Source organism: Populus euphratica, unplaced genomic scaffold (assembly GCF_000495115.2).
Source record: "Populus euphratica unplaced genomic scaffold, PopEup_1.0 scaffold140.1, whole genome shotgun sequence".
Classification (NCBI taxonomy): Eukaryota; Viridiplantae; Streptophyta; class Magnoliopsida; order Malpighiales; family Salicaceae; genus Populus; species Populus euphratica.
In genome coordinates, this window is record NW_011500028.1 from 519,551 (window position 1) to 546,518 (window position 26,968).

The 26,968-nt window shown below is 34.3% G+C and overlaps 3 protein-coding genes and 1 long non-coding RNA gene across 7 annotated transcripts; 3 read left to right on the top strand and 1 right to left on the bottom strand.

The window, feature by feature from the left end:
• Positions 1-118: 118 nt before the first annotated feature.
• LOC105142348 (serine/threonine-protein phosphatase PP2A-4 catalytic subunit-like) lies at positions 119-5,019 on the bottom strand. Its single transcript, XM_011049939.1, has 11 exons — positions 4,719-5,019; positions 3,855-3,911; positions 3,506-3,589; positions 2,936-3,007; positions 2,571-2,642; positions 2,307-2,347; positions 1,505-1,571; positions 1,152-1,343; positions 963-1,052; positions 761-868; positions 119-678 (listed from the first exon to the last, which is right to left on the bottom strand). The coding sequence occupies exons 1-11, from the start codon at positions 4,809-4,811 to the stop codon at positions 613-615; spliced, it is 942 nt and encodes a 313-aa protein (XP_011048241.1). The 5' UTR covers positions 4,812-5,019; the 3' UTR covers positions 119-612.
• On the top strand, positions 3,596-3,830 carry LOC105142347 (uncharacterized). Its single transcript, XR_845546.1, has 2 exons — positions 3,596-3,709; positions 3,783-3,830. It is a non-coding gene; the product is annotated as an uncharacterized LOC105142347 (long non-coding RNA).
• Positions 5,020-7,130: 2,111 nt separating the features above from the next.
• LOC105142346 (DEAD-box ATP-dependent RNA helicase 37-like) lies at positions 7,131-13,020 on the top strand. Of its 3 annotated transcripts, none has more exons than XM_011049936.1 (7): positions 7,131-7,490; positions 7,938-8,828; positions 8,920-9,003; positions 9,619-9,861; positions 10,464-10,631; positions 10,829-10,942; positions 11,980-13,020. In XM_011049936.1, exons 2-7 carry the CDS (start codon positions 8,058-8,060, stop codon positions 12,466-12,468), a joined length of 1,869 nt encoding a protein of 622 aa, XP_011048238.1. In that variant the 5' UTR covers positions 7,131-7,490; positions 7,938-8,057; the 3' UTR covers positions 12,469-13,020. The 3 variants fall into 3 exon arrangements, with proteins under 3 accessions (XP_011048238.1, XP_011048237.1, XP_011048239.1); XM_011049935.1 differs by having other exon boundaries at positions 7,131-7,472; XM_011049937.1 differs by having other exon boundaries at positions 7,131-7,411.
• A 4,014-nt stretch (positions 13,021-17,034) lies between these two features.
• Positions 17,035-21,511, top strand: LOC105142352 (F-box/kelch-repeat protein At1g55270-like). Of its 2 annotated transcripts, none has more exons than XM_011049942.1 (2): positions 17,035-17,412; positions 19,577-21,511. In XM_011049942.1, the coding sequence occupies exons 1-2, from the start codon at positions 17,347-17,349 to the stop codon at positions 20,822-20,824; spliced, it is 1,314 nt and encodes a 437-aa protein (XP_011048244.1). In that variant the 5' UTR covers positions 17,035-17,346; the 3' UTR covers positions 20,825-21,511. The 2 variants fall into 2 exon arrangements, with proteins under 2 accessions (XP_011048244.1, XP_011048245.1); XM_011049943.1 differs by lacking the exon at positions 17,035-17,412 and adding an exon at positions 18,619-18,713.
• Positions 21,512-26,968: the final 5,457 nt, after the last annotated feature.

Below are 26,968 nucleotides of genomic sequence, written 5' to 3' on the forward strand. Positions count from 1 at the left end.
CAATCCATGATCAAGGCAGCTATCATAGAGAAGATGATAGGGAAAAACCGCTTAGTCCACACAAATCCATGCTTCCCGGAAAAATCACAACCAAAGCTTGGAATGAACTGTCATGGGAAACTTAAAGAGGGGGCTTAATTCAATTCAGGTTCAGCTTTCCTATGCAATGTGCAATAAAAAATTATCTAGATATGTTAAGGCACCTACGGAACACTTGGTTAGAAAAAATATAAAAGCACCCATTATAAGTCAACTCATTGTCTCTCTGCACATACCCAACCCTGAAACAACCATCCTTCTACAAAAAGGAATAAGACAACAAAAACAGAATCAAGGCAAAGGAATAAAAGATGCCGCATTGTTTGCTGGAAATGGTATATTTGCGGCTATTTGGTCACCAGCTCCACTGCTTCCTCTTATGGAAACTCTAGCATAATCAGCAAACCAATTGAATCAAGGAAGCTCCACCTGCCCGTTATAAATGCTTTCTGCCACCCACCCCCACCCACCATCATTGTGAATTTATACTCTAGATTTGAAAAATGCCCTCAATAAGTGAACCAGACAGGAAGCACTGGCTGGAAGGATTCAGTATCTCAAGACCAGCTTCAATCATAGGAAATAATCTGGTGTTCTCCGGGTCACATCTGGCTCACCCCTCCTTGGAGCAGGCTCAAACTGCAAACATATTTTGAAGATATTATTTTGAGCCTAACTTATGTGACATTACCCATAGAGTGCTCTAGCATCAGACACCAACCTGAATGAATGTGTGACCCTTGCAGTCATCAACTTCCAAAATAGAAGCCATGTTACCACAGCGGTAGCAATAGTTGGGTGCACTAAAGATAGTAACCACCTTTTGTTCCTGTCACGAGAAAAAAAGCACAATCAATCAGATGAAATTTGCAAACCAGAGCAAGAAATTCACCAAAAGAAAAGCATCAAAGGGAAGTAGTTACATGGCCCCAGTTGTATCCTTCCATAACCAGCTGGTGAGCTCTAGCAATCAGCTTTAAGTTGTTTGTATGGTTAAATTGCTCAGATATGTCCTACAGAAACAATATCCATAAGCATCCCAAGAAGAAAACTCTGTTCTGCTAAAAATTAAGAGCACGGGTGACAAGAAGGGAGTGGAGTGAGTATATTACTTGACCAAAGGTATATCCAGCACCCCTAGGTGAGATGCCCCAACCACAGCGATCATCAGGGTCAGACCACAAAAGATCACACATGGGACCCTCATGGGGAACTTCTTGAACACGATCAAAATTACGAATGTTATCAAGGGTTTCAATGGAGGGTGATAATCCACCATGGAGGCAAAATATTTCTGACTCAACCTTCAAAAGAGAACAAAATACATACATGACACCATATCCACATTAAATGCCCTAACTAAAAAGTAAAATCTATTGAAATCCAAAAAGTACAATTTTTTTTTCCTTCAATTATCTTGGTAGCAAAAATATTTGTTATTTGATATTTTTTTACCAGCACTCACCAATGCTGTCAGTGGAAAATAATCAAACAGATCGGTAAAGATCTTCCAAACATTAGCATTGCCATACCTGCAAAAAAAAAAAACACCATTGATACTTATCTTTTCTGTACATACTTGTGCCAAAAAAATTGTATAAAACCATTTGAATAACATGATTTACAAAGTTAGAAGATGTGAGAGGAGAAGGTTCTTGGAAGCCTGTTTTCCAACTAGCCAAAAAGTCTATAACTATCATCAAGTCCACTTCCTTTCAATTTCAAGGACTGTGGGGGTTGAAGGTAGAGTTTTCATTTACAGGCTAGTGCACTTTGTCAGGTTCATCAAAAAGTAGTATTCTTTTTTTATATAAAGAGTAGTGTTGAAATTGCACAGAGAATTCCAATTCTCTGTAACAACTTATATTCATGCGTATAAAACATGTTACAAATCAATGCAACAGTCGTCCAAATTAAAAACACACAGTATGTCCAGAGTTTCAGTTTGCACTATCCAAGCATCTCTTGTTCAGCCTAAATTTGATTTCCCATGCTTTGAGAAACACTTCATTGTAATGCTTTTTTACCTCTTGCTTTCTCTTTTTTTTTGTTATAGCTTTTCACTTCTATAAGCAACCCCGTTTCCTTATCCGTGTCATTTATAAAATCATATCCAGGTCACAATTGTAAGAAAGTAAAATTTATGTTTATGCATACTGTACACAAGAAACATTAAGAGGGAACTACAAACCAAAGACTGTAGGATTCCAAACTAACTTAAAAGTTAGGATGTAATTCCATTAGACTAAGGATTCAGAAGAACTCACTTCCGCAGGCATTCATCATAGAAACCATAAACTTGAGTAATCTGAAATGGGAACAAGCATCCATAATCAGCCCAATTGATTTGATGCTGAGAAAAAGCTAGGGTATGAAAGAATTGAAATCATAAAATGTTTAGATGTCTTAAAAGTTTACACCCTGCCAAGAACAATACCGCATTAAGTTGCAAATATAATCAATTAATGAACCTTCAACCTAGGATAAAACAAATTATAGCATCAGTTGGCAAAATACATTCTGAAGCATACCTGACGACTTTCATGATTTCCCCTTAGAATAGTAATCCGTTGAGGATAACGCACCTTCAAGGCAACCAGGAGCTGATGAAAAAAAATCAATCAGTATCGCAGCTAAAAAATTAAGAGCCTCAACCAAACTAAAGCCAAAGTTTATCAAAATTTGTGAATAGGTAAGAGAATGTTAGAAGTGCTCCATTCAACACAGCTTAATTTATATGCTTTTCCAATTCAAACCAGAAAGACTTTGGCAGACATACAGTTCCATAGACAACTCTAAAAATACAACCTATTATAATGGCATAGATACATCAAAGGAGAAGGGAGACATTGATGTTGAAATGCACGGGGAAAAATAGAAAGATGGAAGTACTTACAGTTACGGTTTCTACTGAATAATAGCCACGGTCAACATAATCTCCCATGAACAAGTAATTTGTATCTGGACACTACAGCAAACAAAAATGCACAAGTGAACAATACCAAACTAGGTGAGCACAAGATAAATGGTGGAAGCTTAATACCTTAGATGATGGCATGATAATGAAATAGAAATTAAAAATAGTAAAATGTGTAATGTACTCGGAATGTTGTGGCATCACTGGCATTGTCAGATATACACCATGTATGATGATAAATAGCAGTCAAAGGAACCTCAACTAGAAATCCTTGCATTTCCAGTAAGTGTTAGAAAAACTAACAGATGATAGAGAAAGGGAAGGGTTGATCCCTTGCTATTGCAATGGTCTCCATAGAAGCTAAAGAAAAGGAGGAAAGAAAGTGCAGTAAAGTGACTACATGTGTATCTCCTTAACTAAAAACAAATGCAATATTGCGACCATTACGGCCACAAGAAGAGAACTCAGAAAGGAGATAACAATTGGCATTAATTTGAATCGCCATGTCTGCAAATATGAGAACATAAAATTGCTCAATCAGAAACTTACCTTCCCGCCAATGCGAAAAAGCTCAGCTAGATCATGAAATTGACCATGGATATCACCACAGATTGTAACAGGGCTTTTAACAGGCTGCAAGATGTACAACCAAAGAAAGGAAAGTCAATTACAACTCAGTGGATTCCAAAGTCCTAAAAAGCTCATAGCTTGCATTGCGGAATAGATAGCAAAAGATGGATACTGAACTGAAACATCAAAATGGCATATAAAAGCTCATAGCTTGTATTGCGGAATAGATAGCAAAAGATGGATGCTGAACTGAAACATCAAAATGGCATATAAAAAATCCTAGAACTTATGCTCTGGTAACAGGAAAAAAAATTAGAGAGTAGAGTACCTGAACATTGCTTTCATCCATCAAAATCTCCTTAGCTTTCTCGCATAATGCCCTTACCTGAATCATAAAAAACATTTCCATTGAAAACAATATCCCCAAAGAATAATCTAGGTGTTCCCAGTTTTGAAAGCAATCCTCCTAAAACAAGCATTAACATTGCACACTTACTCCTAGAATCTTAGCATCCACTTCAAACCAAAATAATGGATCCATGTCACCCACCAGAATCCAACTTCATTAATACATCTAGAAAGCACAAGTTCGAAGTATCCACTTCGATTTAGAATACCCCACAAAGAACCAAATTTCAATTATGGCAGCTTAAGCAGTATAATCCAATAAGCAAAGAGCAACATACTTCTGTTCTCTTAACCTTCCAAACTATGAAGAAGTCTTCCAATCAATAAAACTCATCAAACAAAAATCCAAACTTTTTTCCCCAATTTGAAACCTTAACTTGAATAAATCATAGGAAAAAATCAAAAACCAAAACCAATTAACAGATCTGTTCCTATCACCTCCCCAAATCTATCTTAAACCCTCCACGATCCCTTCAAAACATAGATCACACCGCACATGAACCCAAAATAACAGCAGATTCCCAACTTTAACCCTCACAAACCCGGCCAGATCCACGCCATTTCTCCGGAACTGACCTCAAACACTTAAAATAGCCCAAAAATCTCCCAAAAAAACACCGAAATGTATTTTTATGAAAAACCCCCAATTTCAACCCCCAAAAAACCAACGAGATCAGCACCATTTATCCAAGAAACAGCTCCAAAACCCACAAAAAAAAAATCAAAGGAAAAACAACTCAAAAAACATAAAAATGGAAACTTTTTTATGGAGAAAAAGGGTTACCTCTTGTTCTGATAAGGGCTTGCACTGCATGAGCTGACTAATTTCCTCATCAAGGTTTCCATGTGTGTTTGTAGCCACCGAATCCAAGCTCATTTTTTATCAATCTTTTTAGGTTTAACCACTAATTACTTTCCAGTTAGGGACCCAGAGATTAAATCTCCCAAATTTATATAAAAAAATTGTAACCTTAGATTTCAATTTTCTCTTAGAATTTTTCTTTTTTTCTAGGGAAAAACAGAAAAAATAATTCCAGAGAGAGAGTGTGGGGAAGAAGGGAGCGGTGGAGAGATGCCTATGGCTTTTACCTATTTGCTTGATTAGATTATAATTGGAGAATACGCAAATGAGTCCTCCATTGATTTATTTATTATATAATTGTCCCTTATTTTTACAATTACACAACTTTATCCTTAAATTATAAACAAATGTTATTTATTTAAGAATATTTATTCTATAATTGAGTCTTGTTAGTCTCTCCCTATATAAAAAGAAGATAGGCAAGTGTGTATATATAAGAAAATGTATTTGACCGGAGAAATAGAAATAGAAGTACAAAATAACTTTGTTTTCTTTACTTTTATTATACATAGTTAGTGTTTGATTATTTTTTTTAAATAAAAAACAAAAATAATTGATACAGAAACTTATTTGGTTTAAAAAATAAAAATTATAGAGATATAAATTTATTTGGTTAAAAATATATGAATAAAGATATAAATAAATATGTTTCAATAATAATTTAAGAGTAAATTTTTATATTTTTAAAATAGAAAAATATGTAAATATGTGTCCCAATTGTATGATAACCAAATATTGTCTTATATTTACATTATATTTATCTTTTTTTATTTATTTTAAAAAAGTAACTAAGATCTTTATAATATCAACATTCTTTGAGATAACTCGAGAAAGTTTTAATTATATGAACCAACAAAATAATGAACATGAATGATGGTTGGATTGTAATAGATCACGACTCTGAAAAATAAATGGCATTTGTTCTCAAATTTAGGGAAAACCATAGTAATAAAGTCTTCCTTTTCTATTTGTAAGTCCTCCCCCGATCTTTTCTCCATTATTATTTTTTCCAATTCCTTAGCATCAATTAGAATTGAGATTAATAAATCTTTTTTTTTAATCTTAAATTCTTGTTAATGAAAAAAAAAAAAAAAACAAAGAGAGAAGGAAGATTCGACAATATTTGCATATCAATTTAGTAACTTTGCTCACTCTTGACCGATTTATGTTTAGATTTAGTTTGATATTGGATCCGAATTGAAAATTGACTCAATTAAATATTTGTTTTGTATTGTAATATATTTTTAAAGTATTTTTTAATTATTTTTTATATTTTAAAAAATAGAATGATATATTTTAGATTTTTTAATAGTTTTAATATATTTGTATAAAAAATAAAAAAAAATCTATAAAAAAATAATGTATTTTTAATACATTAAAAAGATACTTTTACTTGTTTGTTTTTGTGTTTTAATAATATTAAAAAATTTTATTTTTTTAAATTAATATTTTTTTTATATTTTAATATTATTTTAATATGCTAATATCAAAAATAATTTTAAAAAAATTAATATATTTTTAAATAAACATACTTTAAAAATAACAACTATAATACTTTTAAATATCCACTAAATAACATAACATACCATAAAAGTTGGTAAAGCACAAAGTTAAATTAAATTATTTTTTAAAATTTAAAATCTTAATAATATTTTTACTAATTTATATTTTTTATTCTAAATTAAGGGTTGATGACAGGTGAATCAAATCAATCCTAATTATTAATTTGATAATTTAAATTATTGTTATTTTTATAATTTTTTAGCTTGAACTTAAATAAATTAGAATTTAGAGTACGTAACTTTTATAATTATAGTTTAAAAAAAAATAAATTTTAAAAAATATAGTTAGGTATAGCTAATTGGTTTTATATATATGTTTGATAAAAATTATAATTAAAATTTATGTACAATTTAAAAATATTTTTTATTTGAAAATGTATGAAAATTATTGTTTTCTTTAATTTTTTTTTTAATATTAGCATATTAAAATCATATAAAAATATTAAAAAAACATTAATTTAATATTTTTTTCAAGAGTATTTTTTAAAATTACATAGAATGCAAAAATAAACAATGTGTTGGCGAAATCAAATAACAGGAAAAAAAAAATATTTAAAAAAATATAAAAATAACATTTCAAACTTAATTTTTTAATAAATTTATAATATAAAACATAATTTGATATATTATCAAATATTTAATTATATTTTTTATACCATAGATATAAAAATAAATACAAAATAAACATACTTTTAAATTAACGTGTCGGGTTAGGGAAGGTTTTAAAATAATATTCATCACCCAAATAACCCGATGAAAATCAGGAGACGAGATGGGATACTCCAAAAAGAAAAAAAAAAGAAAAAACTCTGATTACAAGAATACAGAGAGAGAGGGAAACCTTAACTTGTAAAGCGAGAGTGTACAGACAGCCCCCATCAAAAGATATTTTTGTATTTCCAAAAATATTATTCTCTTGTTCATTTTTTTATCTAATTTAATTATCAGGGTTTCTTCCTCTCTTCGATCCTCTCCATTCCAAACGCATCCTTTCCTTCAAATCTCTCTCCCCTCTCGCCTCTCCGTTTCCTCGCTCTCTCTTTCGCTCGAAAGGTTGGACTTTTTGGAATAGAGTTGTTGCTTTTAAAATTTGGCTGTTGATGAAGCAGATCAGGTTTTTTATTTCTTTAGGGCCTGTTCTTTCCTTTTTTCCTTTTTTTTTCATTTTTTGCATTGTCTGCATGGAAGATGATGATTGTGTTTTTGAGGATTTGATAGGTTTATTTGTTTCGGGAATTGGTTTTTCTTTTTCCATATTTTTGTTTTTTTATCAGATTATGTTTGATATTTAGCTATTAGATTTTCTTATGGTTTAAATGTGATGAAAATCGAGATTTTGATTGATTTATTGTTTGTTATGATGGATTGTTGTATAAAAAAAAGTAAGTTTGAGGAATTTAATTTGGTGAAGTTTGCGGTTGAATTTGTTTCTTCGTGTGTAGAAAAAAGGAATTTTGAATGAGTTTTGGTGATTTTATTTGATTTGTTGTAGTTTTCTCGTTGCTGTTGTTGTTTTGTTGTATGTGATGAGCATATGCTTTGAACATTGAGAAAATGATAGATTCTATGGTTTTGTCAGGGCTTAAATTGAAGTTTGTGAGATCAAAAAAGAAAAATTGCATAAAGGGTGAATTGTGTTGACTGAAGTTGAATACAAAAGGAAAGTATTGGGGTTTTTGCGTTCTGGTGAAGAATTGTGATGAATAAGAAGAATTCATGGGCAGATTTGGCTGCAAATTCTGCAGCTGAGAACATAAATGCTGGTTATTCTGCTAACACTGGAAGTGTAGGTACTACTTCTGCTGCTGCCCCTTCCCGATCCACATACGTCCCTCCTCATCTCCGTAACCGTGCACCATCTTCAGACTCACCAGCTGCTGCTCATAGTGGGCCTGCTTCGAGTAATGATCATTCTGGGTATGGTGGTGGATCGCGCTCGGGTGTTCCAAGAAATGATTTCCGTGGTGGGTATGGTGGGTATGGTGGTAGTGGTGGGAGATCTGGTGGGTGGGGAAACAGAGGTGGCTGGGATCGTGGGAGAGAGCGGGAAGTAAATCCTTTTGGAGACGATGACAAAACAGAGCAGCCATTTAGTGAGCAAGAGAATACTGGCATTAATTTTGATGCATATGAAGATATTCCAGTTGAGACAAGTGGGGAGAATGTGCCACCAGCTGTAAATACCTTTGCGGAGATCGATTTGGGTGAGGCGTTGAATCTGAACATCCGCAGGTGCAAGTATGTGAAGCCCACGCCCGTGCAGCGGCATGCCATTCCAATCTCTCTTACAGGCCGGGACTTGATGGCCTGTGCCCAGACTGGTTCTGGGAAAACTGCTGCTTTCTGTTTCCCTATTATTAGTGGAATTATGAAAATGCAAGATCAGAGTGCACAAAGGCCACTTCGTGGAGCACGAACTGTGTACCCGCTAGCTCTTATTCTCTCTCCAACCAGAGAGCTTTCAATGCAGGTGGGTTTTGTTAATTGGCTGTTTATATGATAAGCTTCTATCGGTGCTACTTATTGTGGGGAAACCTTATATGTTATGGTTATGATTGCAGATACACGAGGAAGCTAAGAAATTCTCATATCAAACTGGTGTTAAAGTGGTTGTTGCTTATGGAGGAGCACCAATTCACCAACAGGTTTTGTATTAGATGGTGATGCTGGTGCCTGCTATTTTTCATAATTTCTTTTTTGAAACTGATTATTGGCTCTTGGCATCATTCCTTCATTAGCCATACTTTCCTAGACTGTCAGCTGGACTTTAATTCTGTGGCTGGAACTATACTGTTTACTCTTTTCCTTTGTGAAATTAAACAATGACCTCTTTTGGGAAGTCAAATTTGAATCTGATTTCCCTCTACCTGTTAAGGTGTACCTTCTCAAAGCTGATGTGTTATGCTGTTTTTATCCAAGCTATTTCTTGGATCTCAAACTAACTCCCCCCCTGATCCCCAGTGATATTTTCTCTTTTGTTTGTTTCTAGCGACCTGGCTTTGCCTTCATTTCAATTTTATATATTCAACTAGAAGTCACATTTTCTGCTGCATGTTTCTTGACTCTGTGATTGGAAAACAATGGATGCTGTACTGTTTTTCATGCAATACTAGTGGTGCTATCTGGTAAAGCGTTGAATACAACTGTTAGAATCTGCTATCCAATGAGCAACATGCCATCAAATGGTGTTATACAGTGATATTAGGTTTGCCACTTTCCACAATAATTCTATTTTTAAATGTTGATATTTATGTGGCCAGCTGCGAGAACTGGAGAGAGGTGTTGATATTCTGGTGGCAACTCCAGGAAGATTGGTAGATTTGTTGGAGAGGGCTAGGGTTTCATTGCAGATAATCAAGTATTTGGCCTTAGATGAGGCCGATCGGATGCTGGATATGGGTTTTGAGCCTCAAATAAGAAAAATTGTTGAACAAATGGATATGCCTCCACCTGGTTCAAGACAGACAATGCTGTTCAGTGCTACCTTTCCAAAAGAGATACAGGTCTTTTTTCTGCTCCTTAAAGTTTCTTTTAGAAGGAGAATGCTCCCATTACTAATTTGAGAGATCCCAAAGCTTTTTGGGCTTTTGTATAGAAACATTACTATAGTAAGTCTGCTCTTCTTCTGTGAGGTAGTAGATGCACAAAATAATTAGAAGTAAATATGCTTTGACTTCATTTGAATACCTCAAGTGTATGGAAGGTGGGGGCTATTTTTGGCACTCTGATTGACATGCTTGCTGATAAGAAAAAAGGTTTCATTTAGGTAATATTGCATTTAATGACCAAAACAAGAAACCCTTGCCGATACTGATTCTCTGAAATTTGATTGAGAATTCCTATAATTACATCTGTGTATGTTGTTAAATTCGATGGGGTAATAGGTGTTATATCCATGAAATAGCAAAACGCATGCAAACCTATAATGCTTCAAATCTTCTCTTCTGGTCTTGTATACGGCATCATCTTTTCCACATGTAATGAGGCAGAATTTGGTTTGAGATGTAGATGATGCACAAGCACCTTGGATATGGTGTCAAAGATTTGCTTATGATGCTCAAAATTCTATAATAGTGATACCTTTCAACCTTTTGTTGCTATGCAGAGACTAGCTTCTGACTTTTTGGCAAGTTATGTCTTTTTGGCTGTTGGACGAGTGGGCTCAAGTACAGATTTGATTGCCCAAAGAGTTGAATTTGTTCAGGAGTCTGACAAAAGAAGTCACCTCATGGACCTCCTTTATGCACAGCGGGCGAATGGTGTTCAGGGCAAGGTAACACTGGCTTAAACAATGCTTGCTTCCCAACTCCTCCTCCTGCTACTAGAGAATGGGGAATGTTTTGACTTGTTAGTGGCATGCCCTGATATGTCTTAGATAAGCTTTATCCACAGATAAATAATCATTCGAAAAATCTTGTTTCCTTGTTAGTATCTGCCATTGACTGTTGCATAAATTATGTAATATTTCAGCAAGCTTTGACATTAGTATTTGTGGAGACTAAGAGGGGTGCTGATTCACTTGAGCATTGGCTATGCATTAATAATTTCCCTGCTACTAGCATACATGGTGATAGATCACAACAGGTAATATTTTTCGTCATTGCTGTAGTTATTCTTTCGATCACGGTATCTATTTCAATTCAAACATTTTAGCTCGTGATCTTGATTCTGATTGCTGAAATCTTTGATTGGGATCTTTATGTAGCTGTTGGTCTTGTGAAGGGATTGGGTGGGTAATCAATGCTCGATAGTGACAGCCTTAATAGTAACAAAATAAAAACAAGAAAGATTGCAAAAGCAGACTTCTTAAAATACTTTCTAGAGCAATAAAAAAACGTCATTAGAATATGGGGTCTGAAAATTTTTATTATTTTGGATGACAGGGCATTCATTGCCAGCTGATTTTGCTGTTTTAGCATTCATAACTTTTCCTATTTAAATGTCTTTGATGATGCAGCTTGTTATTCTTGACAAATAAGATCAACCATAAGTGCCAGGCTCCCAGATAGTTATAACCAAAACTATAAATGGAAGTCTTAGTAAGACAAATTGAATGACTGAAAGAATTTGGTAAAGTTTAGCTTGTGAAAGATTCTCGTTTGTCAACTAAAAGCATCAGAGAAAGTGTTTGTTGGATGGAATTTTGAGGACATTTTCTGGAAATGGAGGTGGCAGACTGATACACCTCTGAACTGGGTGCTTCAGAACAGAATTTTATAATGTTTATCTTTTGGGGAAGGGGTGGTTGGTGTCTGTCTGGTGTTGCCAGGGTTTGTGATTAGCAGTTGTGAACTTATATTAACTGTGGCATGTGGGGTGAGGGGATGCATCCCCTTCTTTTTCCAAAATCTTTAAGACTTGTTTTCTTATTTCTTTTGGCTGATAAAAGGGCTGCTGTGGGGGCGATAGTAGTACCAAATCAAACATCTAAATGTTATGTAATTACATACCAGACCGCTGTTGGGAATGGAATAAGTTTGATTCCTAGATAAACCCACTTCATATCTGTTCTTGGTTTTTTTTCTCTGATTATGTCCTTCATTATTGGATTGTTACATATGTGAAGTTATTGCTATATTTGTAATACAGTACTCTGATAAATTTGTTTCTAAATCATGCAGGAAAGAGAACAGGCATTGCGCTCATTTAAATCTGGCAACACTCCAATTTTGGTTGCAACTGATGTTGCAGCACGTGGTCTTGATATTCCTCGTGTTGCACATGTGGTTAACTTTGATCTCCCAAACGATATTGATGATTATGTCCATCGTATCGGACGAACGGGACGAGCTGGAAAATCTGGTCTGGCAACTGCCTTCTTCAATGAGGGCAATGCATCAATGGCAAGGCCACTATCTGAACTAATGCAAGAAGCAAATCAAGAAGTACCTGCTTGGCTCTCTCGTTATGCAGCCCGTGCTTCCTTTGGAGGGAAGAACCGTCGTTCTGGGGGAGGTCGGTTTGGTGGCCGTGACTTTCGGAGGGATTCCTCTTCCAATAGGGGCAATTCAGATTATTATGGTGGAGGAAGCAGTGGTGGATATGGAGGGGCTTCAGGGGGGTATGGTGGTGGAGGCTATGGTTCTGGGGTGACCAGTGCATGGGATTAAACAATTGACCATTTTAAGCATTCACAGGACTCGGTGTCTGGTGTTTGTGGACTACTTCCTTCGTTCACGGGGACCATTTTCTCATTTTTGTTGCATCTTTTAGTTAGCTGTCTCTAGCCATCATCGTTACTACTCTTAGAAGTAACTATCACTGAGAGGGGGGTCTAAGTTTGGGGTTGGGGCGCTGCAGGAGTAGAGATGTACAATGCTTGGTAGCTTATGGTGAAAAATGTTCTAATAGAATAGGTATTACTCGGTGCCCTTCTTTTTTCCGTTTTCTCTTCCCTCTAAACTTTGCTGGCTGTTGAAGGGTTGTAGAGTATGTGGTGGGGGAGGGCATAGGGTTTCTTGTCAGTCATTTGTGTTAATCTCTTAGGCATGTTCTTTTCGACCTGGTTGGAGGGGACTTATTGTTGAGGCATCTAGTCCTGCTGTTTCTCTAGTTTCTCTTCTTCCCTTTTGAAAGGAGAAAAGGCCTTTGTAATATTTTGATGGTCACTGGAATAAATACTAAGCTTTCTCGGAACATGAATATGCTTGAATTCTCCCCTGTCGAAATATCTGGGAATCAGTCCATGAATTCATACTTCTGTAATCAAAGTGGTAAATTTTCCAGTTTTGACGGTTCCACCTATATTATCCTGATTACGACTTTTTACGATTTTAACATGCATCTATTTTATAGCTTTATATTTTAATCTCTAGTTAGCATTAACAAATCGGTCTGTGGTTTATTGGTACAAATTTTATGATGCTACAGGATGTGTTCAAGATGTTTACGGAATTTTACTCGTAGCATTACACCATGAAATGTGCTTAGATGGGATTTTCTTCTGCTTCACTTTTTAACTGTCTTTGTTGCCTCAGGACTGATGTGAAGCTGTCAAACCTAAAATAGATAAACGAGGTTGCCTAATTTATTGATGAAATAAATTTCTCAAAAATTGACTTGTGACCGGCTACGGGAGAGAAGTGAGAGAGGAGAAGAAAAATACACTCCATGCATGTCAGTGTGCTGTGTTGTGTCATGTGCAAGCTGAGTCCAAAGTGGAGGAGATGGAGCAGTTGCGTTTTAGGTTTCTTTAGGAGAAAGAAAAGGAGGGCCATTGAGACAGGCGCCACATCCAATATGTGCAGAGTTTTTTTAATCATCTGTTGACATATGCAAGATGAGCCAAAAGGGCAAGTACACCAAAATATGTACATCAATGTTCGCCATCTTTCGCAGCCTAATAGGGTTAGGGTTTTGTGCACTTTAGCATAATAATAATTAAAAATATATATATAGACAGAGAAAGCAAAAACAAACATCAGTGTGTTTTATATTTACATCCCTCCAACTAAAAATGTTTGTATCATAACGTGATTGAACATGATATGGTTAGAAAACTTCACTTGTGTTAAATTGCACTTGAAAGAAAGTGTAAGAGGATGCAAGTGTAGTGATATATTCTTTATTATATCTCTATCTGAACTTTGATAAATTTAATTTAATTTAATTTAATTTCAGATCATAGATGGTTTAATTTTTGTCCCATCTCTCTAACATAACAACTTGCGCATAATAAATCTTATCTAGAGTCAATTAAACTTAATGAATGGTATGAATAATGAAGAAGTGCTAATAATTATATGCTTCCTATCCCATGCTCCACATTAGGACAAGTTCAAAGAGAGAATGATGTTGAAAGTTATGCAATTATAAGCCACTTTGACTATGAATCCATAACCAAAGATCAATGCTAGACGAATTGAAGATCGAGGCACAGAAAAAGGCAAGCGTGGGCAAATGACAAAATGCTTGGTATCATTGAAAGAAACTCGATGTTGAATTTCATTCATTTTCGAAAGAATGTTGTTTTTATTGTGTGGTTAGTTTAATCAGGGGATCTAAAATAGACTTGAAAAATATGGATATGGTGGATTAAGGACTTATTTGTATGATGGTTTCAGTTACCGATGATGATGACACTCTAGAAAATTATGTCATTTCTGCAAATCATCACACCCATTGAAGTGGTTGCACATTTCCTATTGGAAATGGTCCTGTGATAAGTTACAGCTATCTTTCAAATTTTCATTTTATTATTCGAGATTTTATATATATATATATATATATATATATATATATATGTAATAAAGTTATTAAATATTATACAAGGTTTGTGTTATTAGATAGAAAGATTCACTGAATTAGATAAGTTAATTCAAAACAATATCTTTTTAAATTTTTTAAAATTAAATAAGATTTTGACAAAGTCATTTTAAGTTTTTTTTTAAATTAAACAAGTTTTTTATCAGATTGTAAGTTGACCCATTAAGTCGATTATATCAGTTTCTATATAATTTTTATTGAAGTATAACTCAAACTAGATTTTAAATCAAGAATTAGATAAATTAACCAACTACTTTTCAAGTTTTTTTTTATATTCTTTTTAAATAAAAAGAATATTGTTTTAATTTTTTTAAATCAAATCGATTTGTAACCATATCAATTACCATGCAGTTTTTGTTAAAAGCCGGCTCAAATTAAGTTTTGGATTAAACCCATCAAGCTGAATTTAATAAAACACTTACAAATTTACCAAGCGGATATATTAAAGTTAAAGCTTTCACACACGCATATATGAAAACCAATATATTCAAGGGAATGCAATTAATAAAAAGTGTTGACAGGGGTTCGAAGACAATACCCATCGTTAATGCATCTACACCTTAAAGAGGGTATTTTTCTTTACTTCCATCTAGCCATAAACTAGTGGTTGAGACTTTACTGTATCAAAGTCTTAAACTTGATCAAGAATGGATCCCATATATATATATATATAGGAATGCATCTTGAAGAAATTGAAGGGACTCTCCGTTTATACAAAAGGGAATGTTTTTAAATGGTTTTATATGAAGGCTAAAAACAAAAACAAAAAATTCTGAAGAAATATTATCAAATAAAATATTTTTAAAAAACAAACTATTATCTCACACAACTTCGTGGGAATGTTCTTCCCTTAGGTTTGGTTTGAAGGGTCTTTTAGGGTTGGTATGGAAGCACTTCCAAGGCATCGATGAAGAAAATTCAGTCAATCATTCATTTGAAATCAACACATCCACGTCCCCATAGTTACTTTTTATCATCATTTCTTGCTCACCAATTTGTCTTTTTGACATAGATCTACGTCCACATTTATCCTATGTTAGTAAATAGTAGTTTTTTAGCTTTTCTGCTAACCCAGGTGTCGTAGCTATTATACCTTGACTCGAACATTCATTTGGTGTGAGGCTTGGTTTATTACCAGAAGTTTAAAAAGTCAAAATGATGTTGAATGGAAAAGAAAATTATGAAAAAATCAATGAACTTTAATTGGATTGATCATACCGTGTTTGTGAATGAGTATTGTTGGGTTTAATTGATTAAAAATTTGTTTGTGAATGAGTATTGTTGGGTTTAACTGATTAAAAATTATATATATATATATATATAATAATCAAGATTATAATTCCATGATGAAATGACTCTCAGGTGGAGGATGAACATGCTTGAGCTTTTCAAACAAGTGTTAGTACCTCATCAAAAAATCAAGAAGAACACTACAGAATTTGAGTAGACGGGGGCATTGATTTGAAACCAAAAAAATCTAAAAAGGTGTTTGATTCCTCCATTAATCCATTGAGAATGATGGATCCCAATTCTCATACCATCAAAATCTTGTGCCCCTTGAAATGGGTTTTGACCTATGCATGTAGTCGGTCATTGAGCAAGCAACAACAAGACCCCACGATGAGCCCTTTGTCCTCTCCTCCTATCTCGCCAGCTGAAAAATTGATCTTTTTTTTTTTTTGACAAATCTAACATCAATAGTTAAATAAATAGGTAGAAGTTTTGGTCAAACTTGACCATAAATGATGCCAAGTATATTTGTTCCACGCCATAGCAATGTTTTTAAACCTGCTAGTCCGGCGGGTTTTGTCGGATAGTTTAGCTCAGTGGCTTATTATCCCCTTTTTTTCAAATTAAATGAGTTTGATTAATAAGCTAATTTATAATTCAAGTTAAAACTTGATTTTACTTTATTTTTAAAATATTCTTAAAATAATATTGTTTTAGATTAACTCATGTTTAGTCAATTTAACTTATTTAATCTGTTATCCAAACATTGAAGGAAGCCAGATTTAATAAATTTTCATGAGAGTTCAAGAATAGTGTTAAAAAATAAAACAAAAAAGACTTTGAAAATACACATAAAGTTAATAGATTAGTGAAATCTATTATTAATTTTTACGTTAAAATTACAATTTAGTGAATCAGATTTATTGAAATGATGATATGTTTATGATTCCATTGAAAATAATTTGATTTTAAAATATAAATATTTTTAAAAAATGATCTTACTGTTAAAAAAATGTGTAAAATCTAAAAGAAATCCAAAAAAAAAAGAAAAAAGAAAAATAGTATTGCATTAAATAAAAATGGAAAATCAACTCTTTGTAAAGACAGGAGTCACAAAGCCCATGTAAATTAAAGAAGTTGTCGAACAAATGGGACCAGCTGTTAATGTTAAGAGAACTCTCACTGTGGTCTGAGAGAGAGAGAGAGAGAGTTGATTTTTAGAGAGAGAGTTTGAGTTGATTTTTAGAGAGAGAGGGAGTGGTGCTCTCATGTTTTGTTAGCTACAACAAAGTTTGTAACCTGTTTCTTTGTTTGCATTTGTTAAAAGGTGAAAAAGGGACAACAATATCAGCAACAAAACACAAAGCTCTTTGTTATCTCTCTTTGGGGTCAGATTTAACTCTTGAATCTCTCAATTTTGGCTATCTTGATCTGTTTGGTCTCATAAAGGAGCTATCTTTTCTTTAAAGCTCTAATCTTTCTATGAATCTCTGATGCAAAAGATGGAGCATCATCGGTCATCAAATGGTCCAAGAGGGTGTAGAGTTCAAGCTCCACTAGTAAGCTGACTTGATCTTTTTAATGCCTTTTTTGTCGTTTATTTTTCTTGTTTTTGGAAGAATTTGTGAGATAAATGTGAAGGCCTCGAGGGAATTATTTGGATTTTAATGTTTGGTAATTGATTGGTTTAGTCTGTGTTTGCATTTTGGTTGCTGGGGTTTTGTTTGTTTTTTTTTTTTTTTTTTTTGGTGTTTAGAAGATACCCGTATAGAATGGCTTGCTAATTCTGTGACTTGAAGCAAATTTTGGGGGGTTATTGATAGGTATGTGAGGCTTAGAATTTGGTTGCTTCCATTTTGTTTTATTGCTTTTGATGATGCCTAAATGAAAATGGCTTGCTAATTATGCTACCTAGAGAAAATTTCTTGGAAATTTAGGGCTTGCATGTTTCAGAATGTATTTTTTTTTTTTATCAATTTGCTTTGATGGTCATTCCTTGTTCAAGTTGTTGCAGATGCCATGATCAAATTCTATCACTAATAACAATTGTTTAGGGGATTAGTGTTGAATTTTATGAGCATTAGTTAGGGATGCTTCCCCCTTCTGACTTTTATCACTTGGGTTCCCTCCTCTATCTTGGGTGTCTATGTTATCCCTGTTTAAGGTTGCTGTGCAAAATACTCACTACTGTTTTTAACTGTTTAATGTTTCTTTTAAGTTTTGAATGATGATTTTGGAAGTTTTGTCAGATCGAAAGTGCAATTTGTTTGCATTTAAAGTGGATATAAGCTTATGAATGTAAACTTTTTTGAGAGAATACAGCTATAATGTAGGATTTGTTATAATGGTGCATTATCTGAGCTCTTTTCAATGTTTGAATAATTTGGGGACTATCCATTGGTCCAGGCTTCACTACTTGCTGGATTGGTTGTGTTCTTGAAGATGTCAACAAGACATTGCCTTGAACTCGGGCCATACTTCAAGGACAATAATGTTTATCTGGAACCAGCATGTCTTTGATTTTTGATGACCAAAATTAGACACTTTATCTTTGATGCAAGTTTTATCTCTATCTTAATCATTTTGTTTATATTTAGAATGGGAAAGAATGAACAAGAGCCACATCATTTCCTGGGCTGAATAATGTCACGAAAAAAGCTCCATGCAAGATCTGGCCACTCAAAAATGTCAACACTTGAACTACTCTCATGGAAAGTTGATGAACTTTCAGAAAATGGTGCACTTAAAAGTAATTTGCAGTTATGTGCTGAATCTCTGATTTTGCCCATTTGAGAAATGTTCAAACTCTCTTTCTCCATGGAATCTGGAAAGGAAGCTAATAAAGCAACTTTTCAACATGGTACTATCTATCTACTGTCACAGTGTTGAACTATCAGCTTGTGTAGATTACAATGGGCTATGTGAAATCTAGCTAAAGCCACGTAAGACCAAAAGCCTTCATGAACATATCTGACTAGAATAGAGAAAAAATTAAATGTGTGGAAATACATGAAATGATCGGATAAGATATTAGTACATTCAAATGTGGGTGGAGGTGGCATCCATTGGAGATACTTTGAGAAGGGATCATTTGAAATGGTTTTGCCATATTAGATGCAAAATTATGGATGCACCAGTGCAAATCATTGTTTGGATTTAAGTAGTAGGAGTAAAAGAGATAGGTAAACTGGAAATGACATGTATTGAAATTTTAAAAGAGGGATATAGTATCATGGCAATCCACAGAACAATTGACTGTATAAAGAACAAATGGAAGAAAAGGATTGGAATTACACATAAGCTCATCTAGTTTGGGATTAAGATTTAGTGGAGGTGGATTGAATTATATTTTTCAAAGACAATTGTCTGTGGTAATATATAACCTTGTATACTGGATTGGGAAGGAAAACTGAAGATAAAGAAAAAGTTGTTACTCTTCATGTTAGACCATGTTTTGTTTCCTTATGGGCGCTAATGTTATAACTCCGGCACTAGGACGTTTAAATGATGCTTGTAGTGTGATCCTTAGTACAAATTGTTGGTGTTAAGTAAATTACAAACTTTTCCATTTTGTTGAATGATGACATCCACTATCTGCGATCAATATCTAAATGTTGTGCGTGAGAAAGTATAATCATGTAAGCAGGAATGATGGCGTATATTTCTGCAGAATGTGTTCACATATGAAACTTTTTTTGCATTCTAACATGGATTATTTTGCAGGTTGATTCCGCATCATGTTATTGCAAAGTAGATTCTGGTTTAAAAACAGTTGCTGAGGCAAGGAAGTTTGTTCCAGGATCAAAACTTTGTATCCAGCCTGATATCAATCCTAATGCACACAAGAGCAAGACCTCACGCAGAGAGAGGACCCGAGTTCAACCACCACTTCTTCCTGGTCTACCTGATGATCTGGCCATTGCATGTCTGATTCGAGTTCCTCGAGCTGAACATCGAAAGCTCCGTCTAGTTTGTAAGAGATGGTACCGCCTCCTTGCTGGGAACTACTTTTATTCTCTTAGGAAAAGTCTTGGAATGGCAGAGGAGTGGGTTTATGTCATCAAGAGAGATCGTGATGGAAAAATCTCATGGAATGCTTTTGATCCTGTCTATCAGATCTGGCAACCACTTCCACCAGTTCCTCGTGAATATTCTGGGGCCCTTGGTTTTGGTTGTGCTGTTCTAAGTGGTTGCCACCTATACTTATTTGGAGGAAAGGATCCACTAAAGGGGTCTATGAGACTAGTCATTTTCTATAGTGTCCGGACAAATAAATGGCACAGGGCACCAGATATGCTTCGTAAGCGTCATTTCTTTGGTTCTTGTGTCATGAATAACTGCCTGTATGTGGCTGGTGGAGAGTGTGAAGGAATCCAAAGGACTCTCCGCTCAGCTGAGGTTTATGACCCTAACAAGAACCGGTGGAGCTTTATTTCAGATATGAGCACGGCTATGGTGCCTTTCATAGGTGTGGTTTATGATGGGAAGTGGTTTCTAAAAGGTCTTGGGTCCCACCGTGAGGTGATGAGTGAAGCCTACGATCCAGAAACTAGTACCTGGACCCCAATCAGTGATGGAATGGTTGCTGGTTGGCGCAATCCTAGCATCAGTTTAGATGGACATCTCTATGCCCTGGATTGCCGGGATGGCTGCAAGCTTAGGGTTTATGATGAAGCCTCAGATACATGGAACAAATTTATAGATAGCAAGCTCCATCAAGGGAGTTCTCATGCTCTGGAGGCAGCTGCTCTTGTTCCTCTCAATGGGAAGCTTTGCATTGTGCGGAACAACATGAGTGTTAGCCTGGTTGATGTTTCCAGTCCTGACAAACGTGTAGAGAGTAACCCTCACCTTTGGGAGAATATAGCCGGGAGAGGTCATCTCAGGACTCTTGTTACAAATATATTGTCAAGTATAGCTGGCCGAGGTTTGAAAAGTCACATTGTGCACTGTCAGGTGCTTCAAGCATGAGAACCAGATGCATTTTTGCAATTGCTCATTGTAGACTATCAGCATTTCCTTCAATATATCATGATATATAATCACAATCGCAGTTCATTGATCATTAGGACCTGCTCTTCCTACACCAGAAAGCTGCCTACTCTGTTCATTTCTGCTATTTATACTTCTGCCAAAGTTGAATCAACAGTAATCTGTCTTGGGTTTGGTTATGATGTTCTGACAACATGTTGTGAGATTTGGAAGTGAAAGTTGACGAGCTTAAAATATCCAACGACATATTCACATCTAAGATTGATACAGGAAGCAGTGGTGCTTTTTGTGATGTACAAAGCCAACAACTTCTTAGTAAGATCATTAACTGTTGGCTTCAGTGATATATGAGTCCATTTCCTTGCATTTATGAAGAGAAAGCAGATACTTGTAAATCTTAGTCATTCTCTATGGCCAAGTCCCTTTTGTGGTGGGATCTTTCGTTGTAGCATGTAATCTTTAGTATGCTTTGATAGTGTACATGGGCTTATTTGGAACGAGTCAATGTATACTAAGATTACATCTCAATTGCCATGGATCAACTATGCTGCCCAATTGTTCTGCTACTTTAAAGATGGATCTGTTGTGCATCATCAACATCTGCTTTGTATATTGTTAGCCTTCTAGAACTTTATTGATCATGAAACTGGTCAGTTAATACTTTCAGTTTCACCATTAACGTCAATCAGGTGCTGGTTTAGATCAATCCAGACCCTGGAAAGTTGGGAAGGGAACCTTTCATTATAGTAGTGTGAAGTCTATTACATGAAGAACGGGAGATGATTTCATCTTCATAGCTTATTATCTTTTACCAATGCTGAAACATTGCTTTCTGCTAGAACATTTCCAATATGCTAATGGCAAATATGGTTTAAGCTTCTTGTGTTATCATCTCCTTACAAGCTTCATTGAATCGCCAAGCTGAATTTTCAGATGATTATGGAAGTTCTTGATGAAAGTGCCTGCCAGGTCATTGATATCTCTTCCCTCGTCCTCAGTCATTCTCTGCCTCTCTGCACTCCCTTTCCTCTTTGCATCACCCCCTTTGTTCACTTCATTGCTGTCGTGAATAGGAATCTCTCTATCAAACTCCATTATAGCTCAAGCCTATAGGGAGATAGAGAGAGAGGATAAAAGAACGGCTGAAGAGATGTTCTGTGGTAAAAGAGTTTGTGGCTTGTGTCGATAACGAAGAAGCACAACCTTTATGTAGGTAATCTTACTTAGAAACACGAGTTTTACCTGTATAAAAGCAAAAGATGAGGGTAGGGAAGTCTCGGTGTTGTGTTCTTATTAAAAAGCCTAAAATATTTGGAAGAAAAGCTAACAGTATCGCCATATTTCATAGTCTCCTAGCTGGAAAAAGGAATTGTTCACTATGTGTAATCACGTTTTGTAAAGATTGATTCTAAGTTATTTTTAGAAGAACAACCAGATTCTCACGTTTTGATAACGACAGACAAAGAACATACTTAGGACCAAAATCACTAGTTAAACTTGTTCCATGACAATATAACTCATATGACTTGATTTTTCATTTGGGGGTTTAAAAAAAGAACCCGTTGGCCGTATTGCCCATCTTAGTTTTGTGATCTCATGGTGGGTTTTGTCCTCAAAACGCGTTACTCGAATAAAAATAAAATAAAATAATCAAAGCCACAAGCTTTCTACGCCGGGGCGGAGGAAAGATGCTGTGGGATAGTGGGTATCATCAGTTTCTACAAAGCATTTTGTTTCCCATGTGTAGATGAGGTCAGATTAAAGACGTGATCAGAATCACAGTCACAAGATGCTTATTTGAGGGAATCTGCTAAACCAAATGACATGATCACGAGAAAGAACTGTTCTTTTTTTTGCATGAAAAACTCATATTTTTACTTTAGGGACAAAAGGAAATGTCAGTCCATGTTCCTAGGATTCTCTTGTATGTTCACGTTAGTTGAGAAAATCTTCCTATAAGTTGATGTTGCCAAGAAAAATCCTGAGCTTGAAAATGAAACTGGAAAGTTAGAACACATCAAAACACCATAAAGAAGAAGCAAAAAGCCTAAAGAAAGAAACAAAACATAACCAGGAAAAGCCAAAACAAACCTGCAGAGTATGAAGAAAAGTTGTTTCCATCACTAACCAGACAAAAACTGGAGGGCAGAAAGCATCATGCAGCAGCCCTCACGGAATAAAGCATCTGATTAAGTAACTAGGCAATTCGCACTGCTAATTGTGAGTTGGGGTCATGTACAGCATCTTTAGCTGTAACCCATGCTTGATCATTTCTGCCTGTGTGGAGACAAACAGTTCACACATCTCTTAAAATGTTCTTGTCTTGCCATCTTTCAACATTTAAAACTTTTTAGATTGATGTGCCCACGATTTTAAAAATTGGAAGCATAATGGCAGCAAGAATCAAATTAGTGCAGTATCTTCCGATCCGCTCATGCGAAAATATAGAGAGCAACATTGAGCTACAACAGGATACAATATTTTAGTTGGTTTTAGATGCCCTCCTTCCATTCCTAGTCTTATATTCCTAAAGCATGATTATATCAGCATTTAGTACGCTACAGAATTTCCTAGAAATGTTGCGGGGTGATGTTTAAACTCATAATCATTAAACCCGGCCGGGTTAATGGGTTGATTTAATGGGTTGATTTGAGTGGCCAAACTTAGTTTTAATTAGTTAAATCAAACTCAATATTGATATAATAAAACTCAATTAATTCAACTAAATTTTTAATAAATTCAATCGACCCAACTAAACTTGTTCAAGTCAACATTAAGAATTTTTTTATAAGAAATAAAGAAACCTTACCGTTGTAATAAAAATATTGTTGACCCAAAATCCATTTATTTTCTTGGGTTAGTTCAGGTTTTATGTAGCAATTCTAATCAGATTATAATTTTTTAATTTACACCACAACATGATATAGTTCATTTTAATTTTAAATTATAATATTAGGATATTTTAAATTTAAATTTGAATATGTTTAAATTTCTCTTCTATTTAAATAGAATTCTAGGCCATGAAAAAACTTAGTTGAAACTTTTATTAAATCATTGGAGACTCGGGTTACTTGAATCTGCTAGAATTTTTTTTTTAATCTTTTTCAATCATGTATTGTGAGTCAATTTCTTTTTATTTAATAAAATTGCTATTATTATCTATCTTTTTATTCAATAAAATTGCTATTATTATCTGTCTGAATTATCAGGTTTGTGACATTTTACTTTATATGGTTTGGCTTGATTCAGCTTCGATCATTGGCACGAATACTCGGCAAAGAAGCATCAAAGAAACTGTAAAATAATTTCTTTATAAAACTTTATTGATCAACATGATCATTGCAATTACACTTCGTCTAGCAATAAAACTTTTCCAATCTATCCTGACATGCCACTCAACTGATCAAATTTTTTGAACTCCCTGGGAGATCATCTCCTGGAAGCGTTTAAGCGAGTCTTGGCGTTGAATCTTTAGTTGATGGTGGAAGTTCTTAATGAAAGCATCAGCCTTTTCATTTATATCTTCCCTACCGTCCTCCATAACCAACCAGTTTCGCATCCCTGTTATCCTCCTTTCATCACTTCTCGTGCCATTAATGTTAAGATCATCATGCTTCGCAACTTCTTTATTATGTTCCATTCGGGCTGCTTGGCTTGTCAAGAAGGGTTGTTCTAGCTAGAGAGAAGAGAGGTATAAAGAGAGAGATGTGCTCGTGAAATGAAATTCCTCGTGTGATGGTTAGGGAAAGAGGGCATAATCCTGAATATATAGGCATAGTAATCTACACCTTGAAGCATGTTTTTGACATGGGTCAAAGCAGAGGAAAAACTCAAACAAGGTTAGATAAGAGTGTTCAGATTTGCTTGACAACAAAATGACAAGTGAAAAGAAACGATTAAAGGGTTGCTTTGATTTAATTATTAGCAAAGCTGCTTGTGAGGGAACCTGTTTTTATTTAAATCCTTTTTAGCTTATTCTTTCTATGCTCATGTTTCACGCAGTATTATTTTAAAGATCAATCACCTTGTGAACTGTGAAGAAGGTGAGGTTAGAGCACAACCTTTGTACTTATTCGAAGGATCTTATGATAGAATTAAGCACAAGCACCAACCTTTGTACTTATTCGAAGGATCTTAAGATAGAATTAAGCACAAGCTAATTAAAGAGCCAAGAATTTAATAGAGTGCTTAAATGTGTAATTAAGCTTGAAAAGCAACCTTAAGATTGGGAGAAAACACTTTTCAAGGATATTGTATTTAGCTTAGAGATTATATAGTTGTAACCTGTCGATTGAATCTCTTAAACCACTTGATCAACTGATGATGTAGAGAAAATCTGTTATGTGTTTAGCGTGGATCAAAAATAAAATTCCAGGTTACAGCACTAAAATATAGAGAAATTAACTGTATAATATTTTATGGAAAGTCTAAAATTCAATAATATGATGTAACAAAAAATACTATATAGAGTTAAAACTGGTTTAATAAAAAAATACCAATATAATTAAGATAGGAAAGTAATTAAAATCCATAATTAACTACAAAAAGTAAATAAACAACATCTTTCAAGCCTAATTTGACAGTTTTCAAGACTTCAGTTGGTTGCAATATACTAAACCCTGTAGAAGTGAGTATGTCTTCAAGCTTTTTTATGAGTTTTCTTTATATGCTTTGCATTATTTATCCTGTTCATAAACATATTCGTATCATTTATTCGTACATCATATAACTTTTACTATATAAAAGAAAGTATTTGGCTAGGATATCATTACCCATTGAGAGTATTTGACTATATAAATATTCCTCAATTTTTCTCATACATTGTACTAGATATGTGACGCATCATAAAGAAAATTTAATGATTTATATTAAAAGATAATATAAATGATTTCCTTAAATGCTTCAAAATCATATTCTCGTTAATGTGAAACTGAGATCAAAATCTTAAAAATTAAGCATACATAATAGGATCCTGGTTAGTTCAATTTTATTAGATAGAAATATAGACAAAACCCTAGACTAATGAATGAAATTGACTTTATTATTTTGTTAAATTTTATATATTTCTTTGTTAAATTGGAAGTGTCAAGGTGATGGATCCAAAAACAATCCAAAAAATCTTCCTAAAATAAATCTAAAAATTTCCCTAGAATAAATCTAAAAAACACCATTAGAGATTAGGCTTGATAGCTCAAGCTTAATAAGACCAAGCCCAATATTCTGTAAAAGGTTTAAAAAGATTGGACTTGAGCATGATAATTCGAGCCCAACTTCTTTAAAGGCATGGGCTTGGTCAAGAAGTTCGAGTTTGTGCTGGATGTGACATGCCCAACAAACCTATGGGCTCAGGAGTATACCTTGAGCCCAACATGCTTAGGTCTAGATAAAGCGTTTAGATCCATTTCTCATCTCTATTGAATCCGAGCCAATATTCGTCAGGGATATTGTTGCAACCCCATGTAGATCCCTTATTATTTCATACTAATCCAATATGTATTATTTTGAATTGAATACAACTTAAAATATCACAAAGATAAAATTATATTCTAGCATCTCATTTTTACAAAAAAAAAAAAAAAGTTTTATGAGCTATAAATATATCATAAATCCTTCAAATCAAATGGTCACAATCTCTTTATTATCAAAATTTTTAGCATACATATTTTCATAGTCAATATCTCTAAAATATCATTACACTTTCTTTCTCAACAAAATTACTGACTTTACTATCGAAAAGTCCTGTGTCTATAAAAATAGATCTTGCGCGGATATTAACTAGCGGTCACTTGGCTTACTAGGCATTACCTGCTACTACTAGAGTAATTGATCACCTAGTTGATAAGGCAATACTTGTTGTTACCACAACTACTAGTTATCTGACTTACCAAACATTATATGTTATTATTTATTAATTTTTTTATTTTTTATATCAAGTTATTAAATACTTTTACTATAAAAAATAAATCAAGATCAAATTATTTAAACTAAAAAATTAAGCAATTATTCAACATATCAATTTTATTCCTAAAAGATGTTGGATTCTGGGATTCATTGCAAAGCACGAAGACTTAGCAAAGAAGCATCAAAGATAAGGTAAAATATATATCCTTTACAATAGAACAT

Bases quoted from the DNA above. Each gene is read 5' to 3' on its own strand.
- LOC105142352 (XM_011049942.1), top strand. From the start codon at position 17,347: ATGCAAAAGATGGAGCATCATCGGTCATCAAATGGTCCAAGAGGGTGT. The intron at 17,413-19,576 runs GTAAGCTGACTT...ATTATTTTGCAG, and splicing joins GTAGAGTTCAAGCTCCACTA to GTTGATTCCGCATCATGTTA.
- LOC105142348 (XM_011049939.1), bottom strand. From the start codon at position 4,811: ATGAGCTTGGATTCGGTGGCTACAAACACACATGGAAACCTTGATGAG. The intron at 3,590-3,854 runs GTACTCTACTCT...TACATCTTGCAG, and splicing joins TGGATGAAAGCAATGTTCAG to CCTGTTAAAAGCCCTGTTAC. The intron at 869-962 runs GTAACTACTTCC...TTCTCGTGACAG, and splicing joins AAGGATACAACTGGGGCCAT to GAACAAAAGGTGGTTACTAT.
- LOC105142346 (XM_011049936.1), top strand. From the start codon at position 8,058: ATGAATAAGAAGAATTCATGGGCAGATTTGGCTGCAAATTCTGCAGCT. The intron at 8,829-8,919 runs GTGGGTTTTGTT...TTATGATTGCAG, and splicing joins CCAGAGAGCTTTCAATGCAG to ATACACGAGGAAGCTAAGAA. The intron at 10,943-11,979 runs GTAATATTTTTC...TAAATCATGCAG, and splicing joins ATGGTGATAGATCACAACAG to GAAAGAGAACAGGCATTGCG.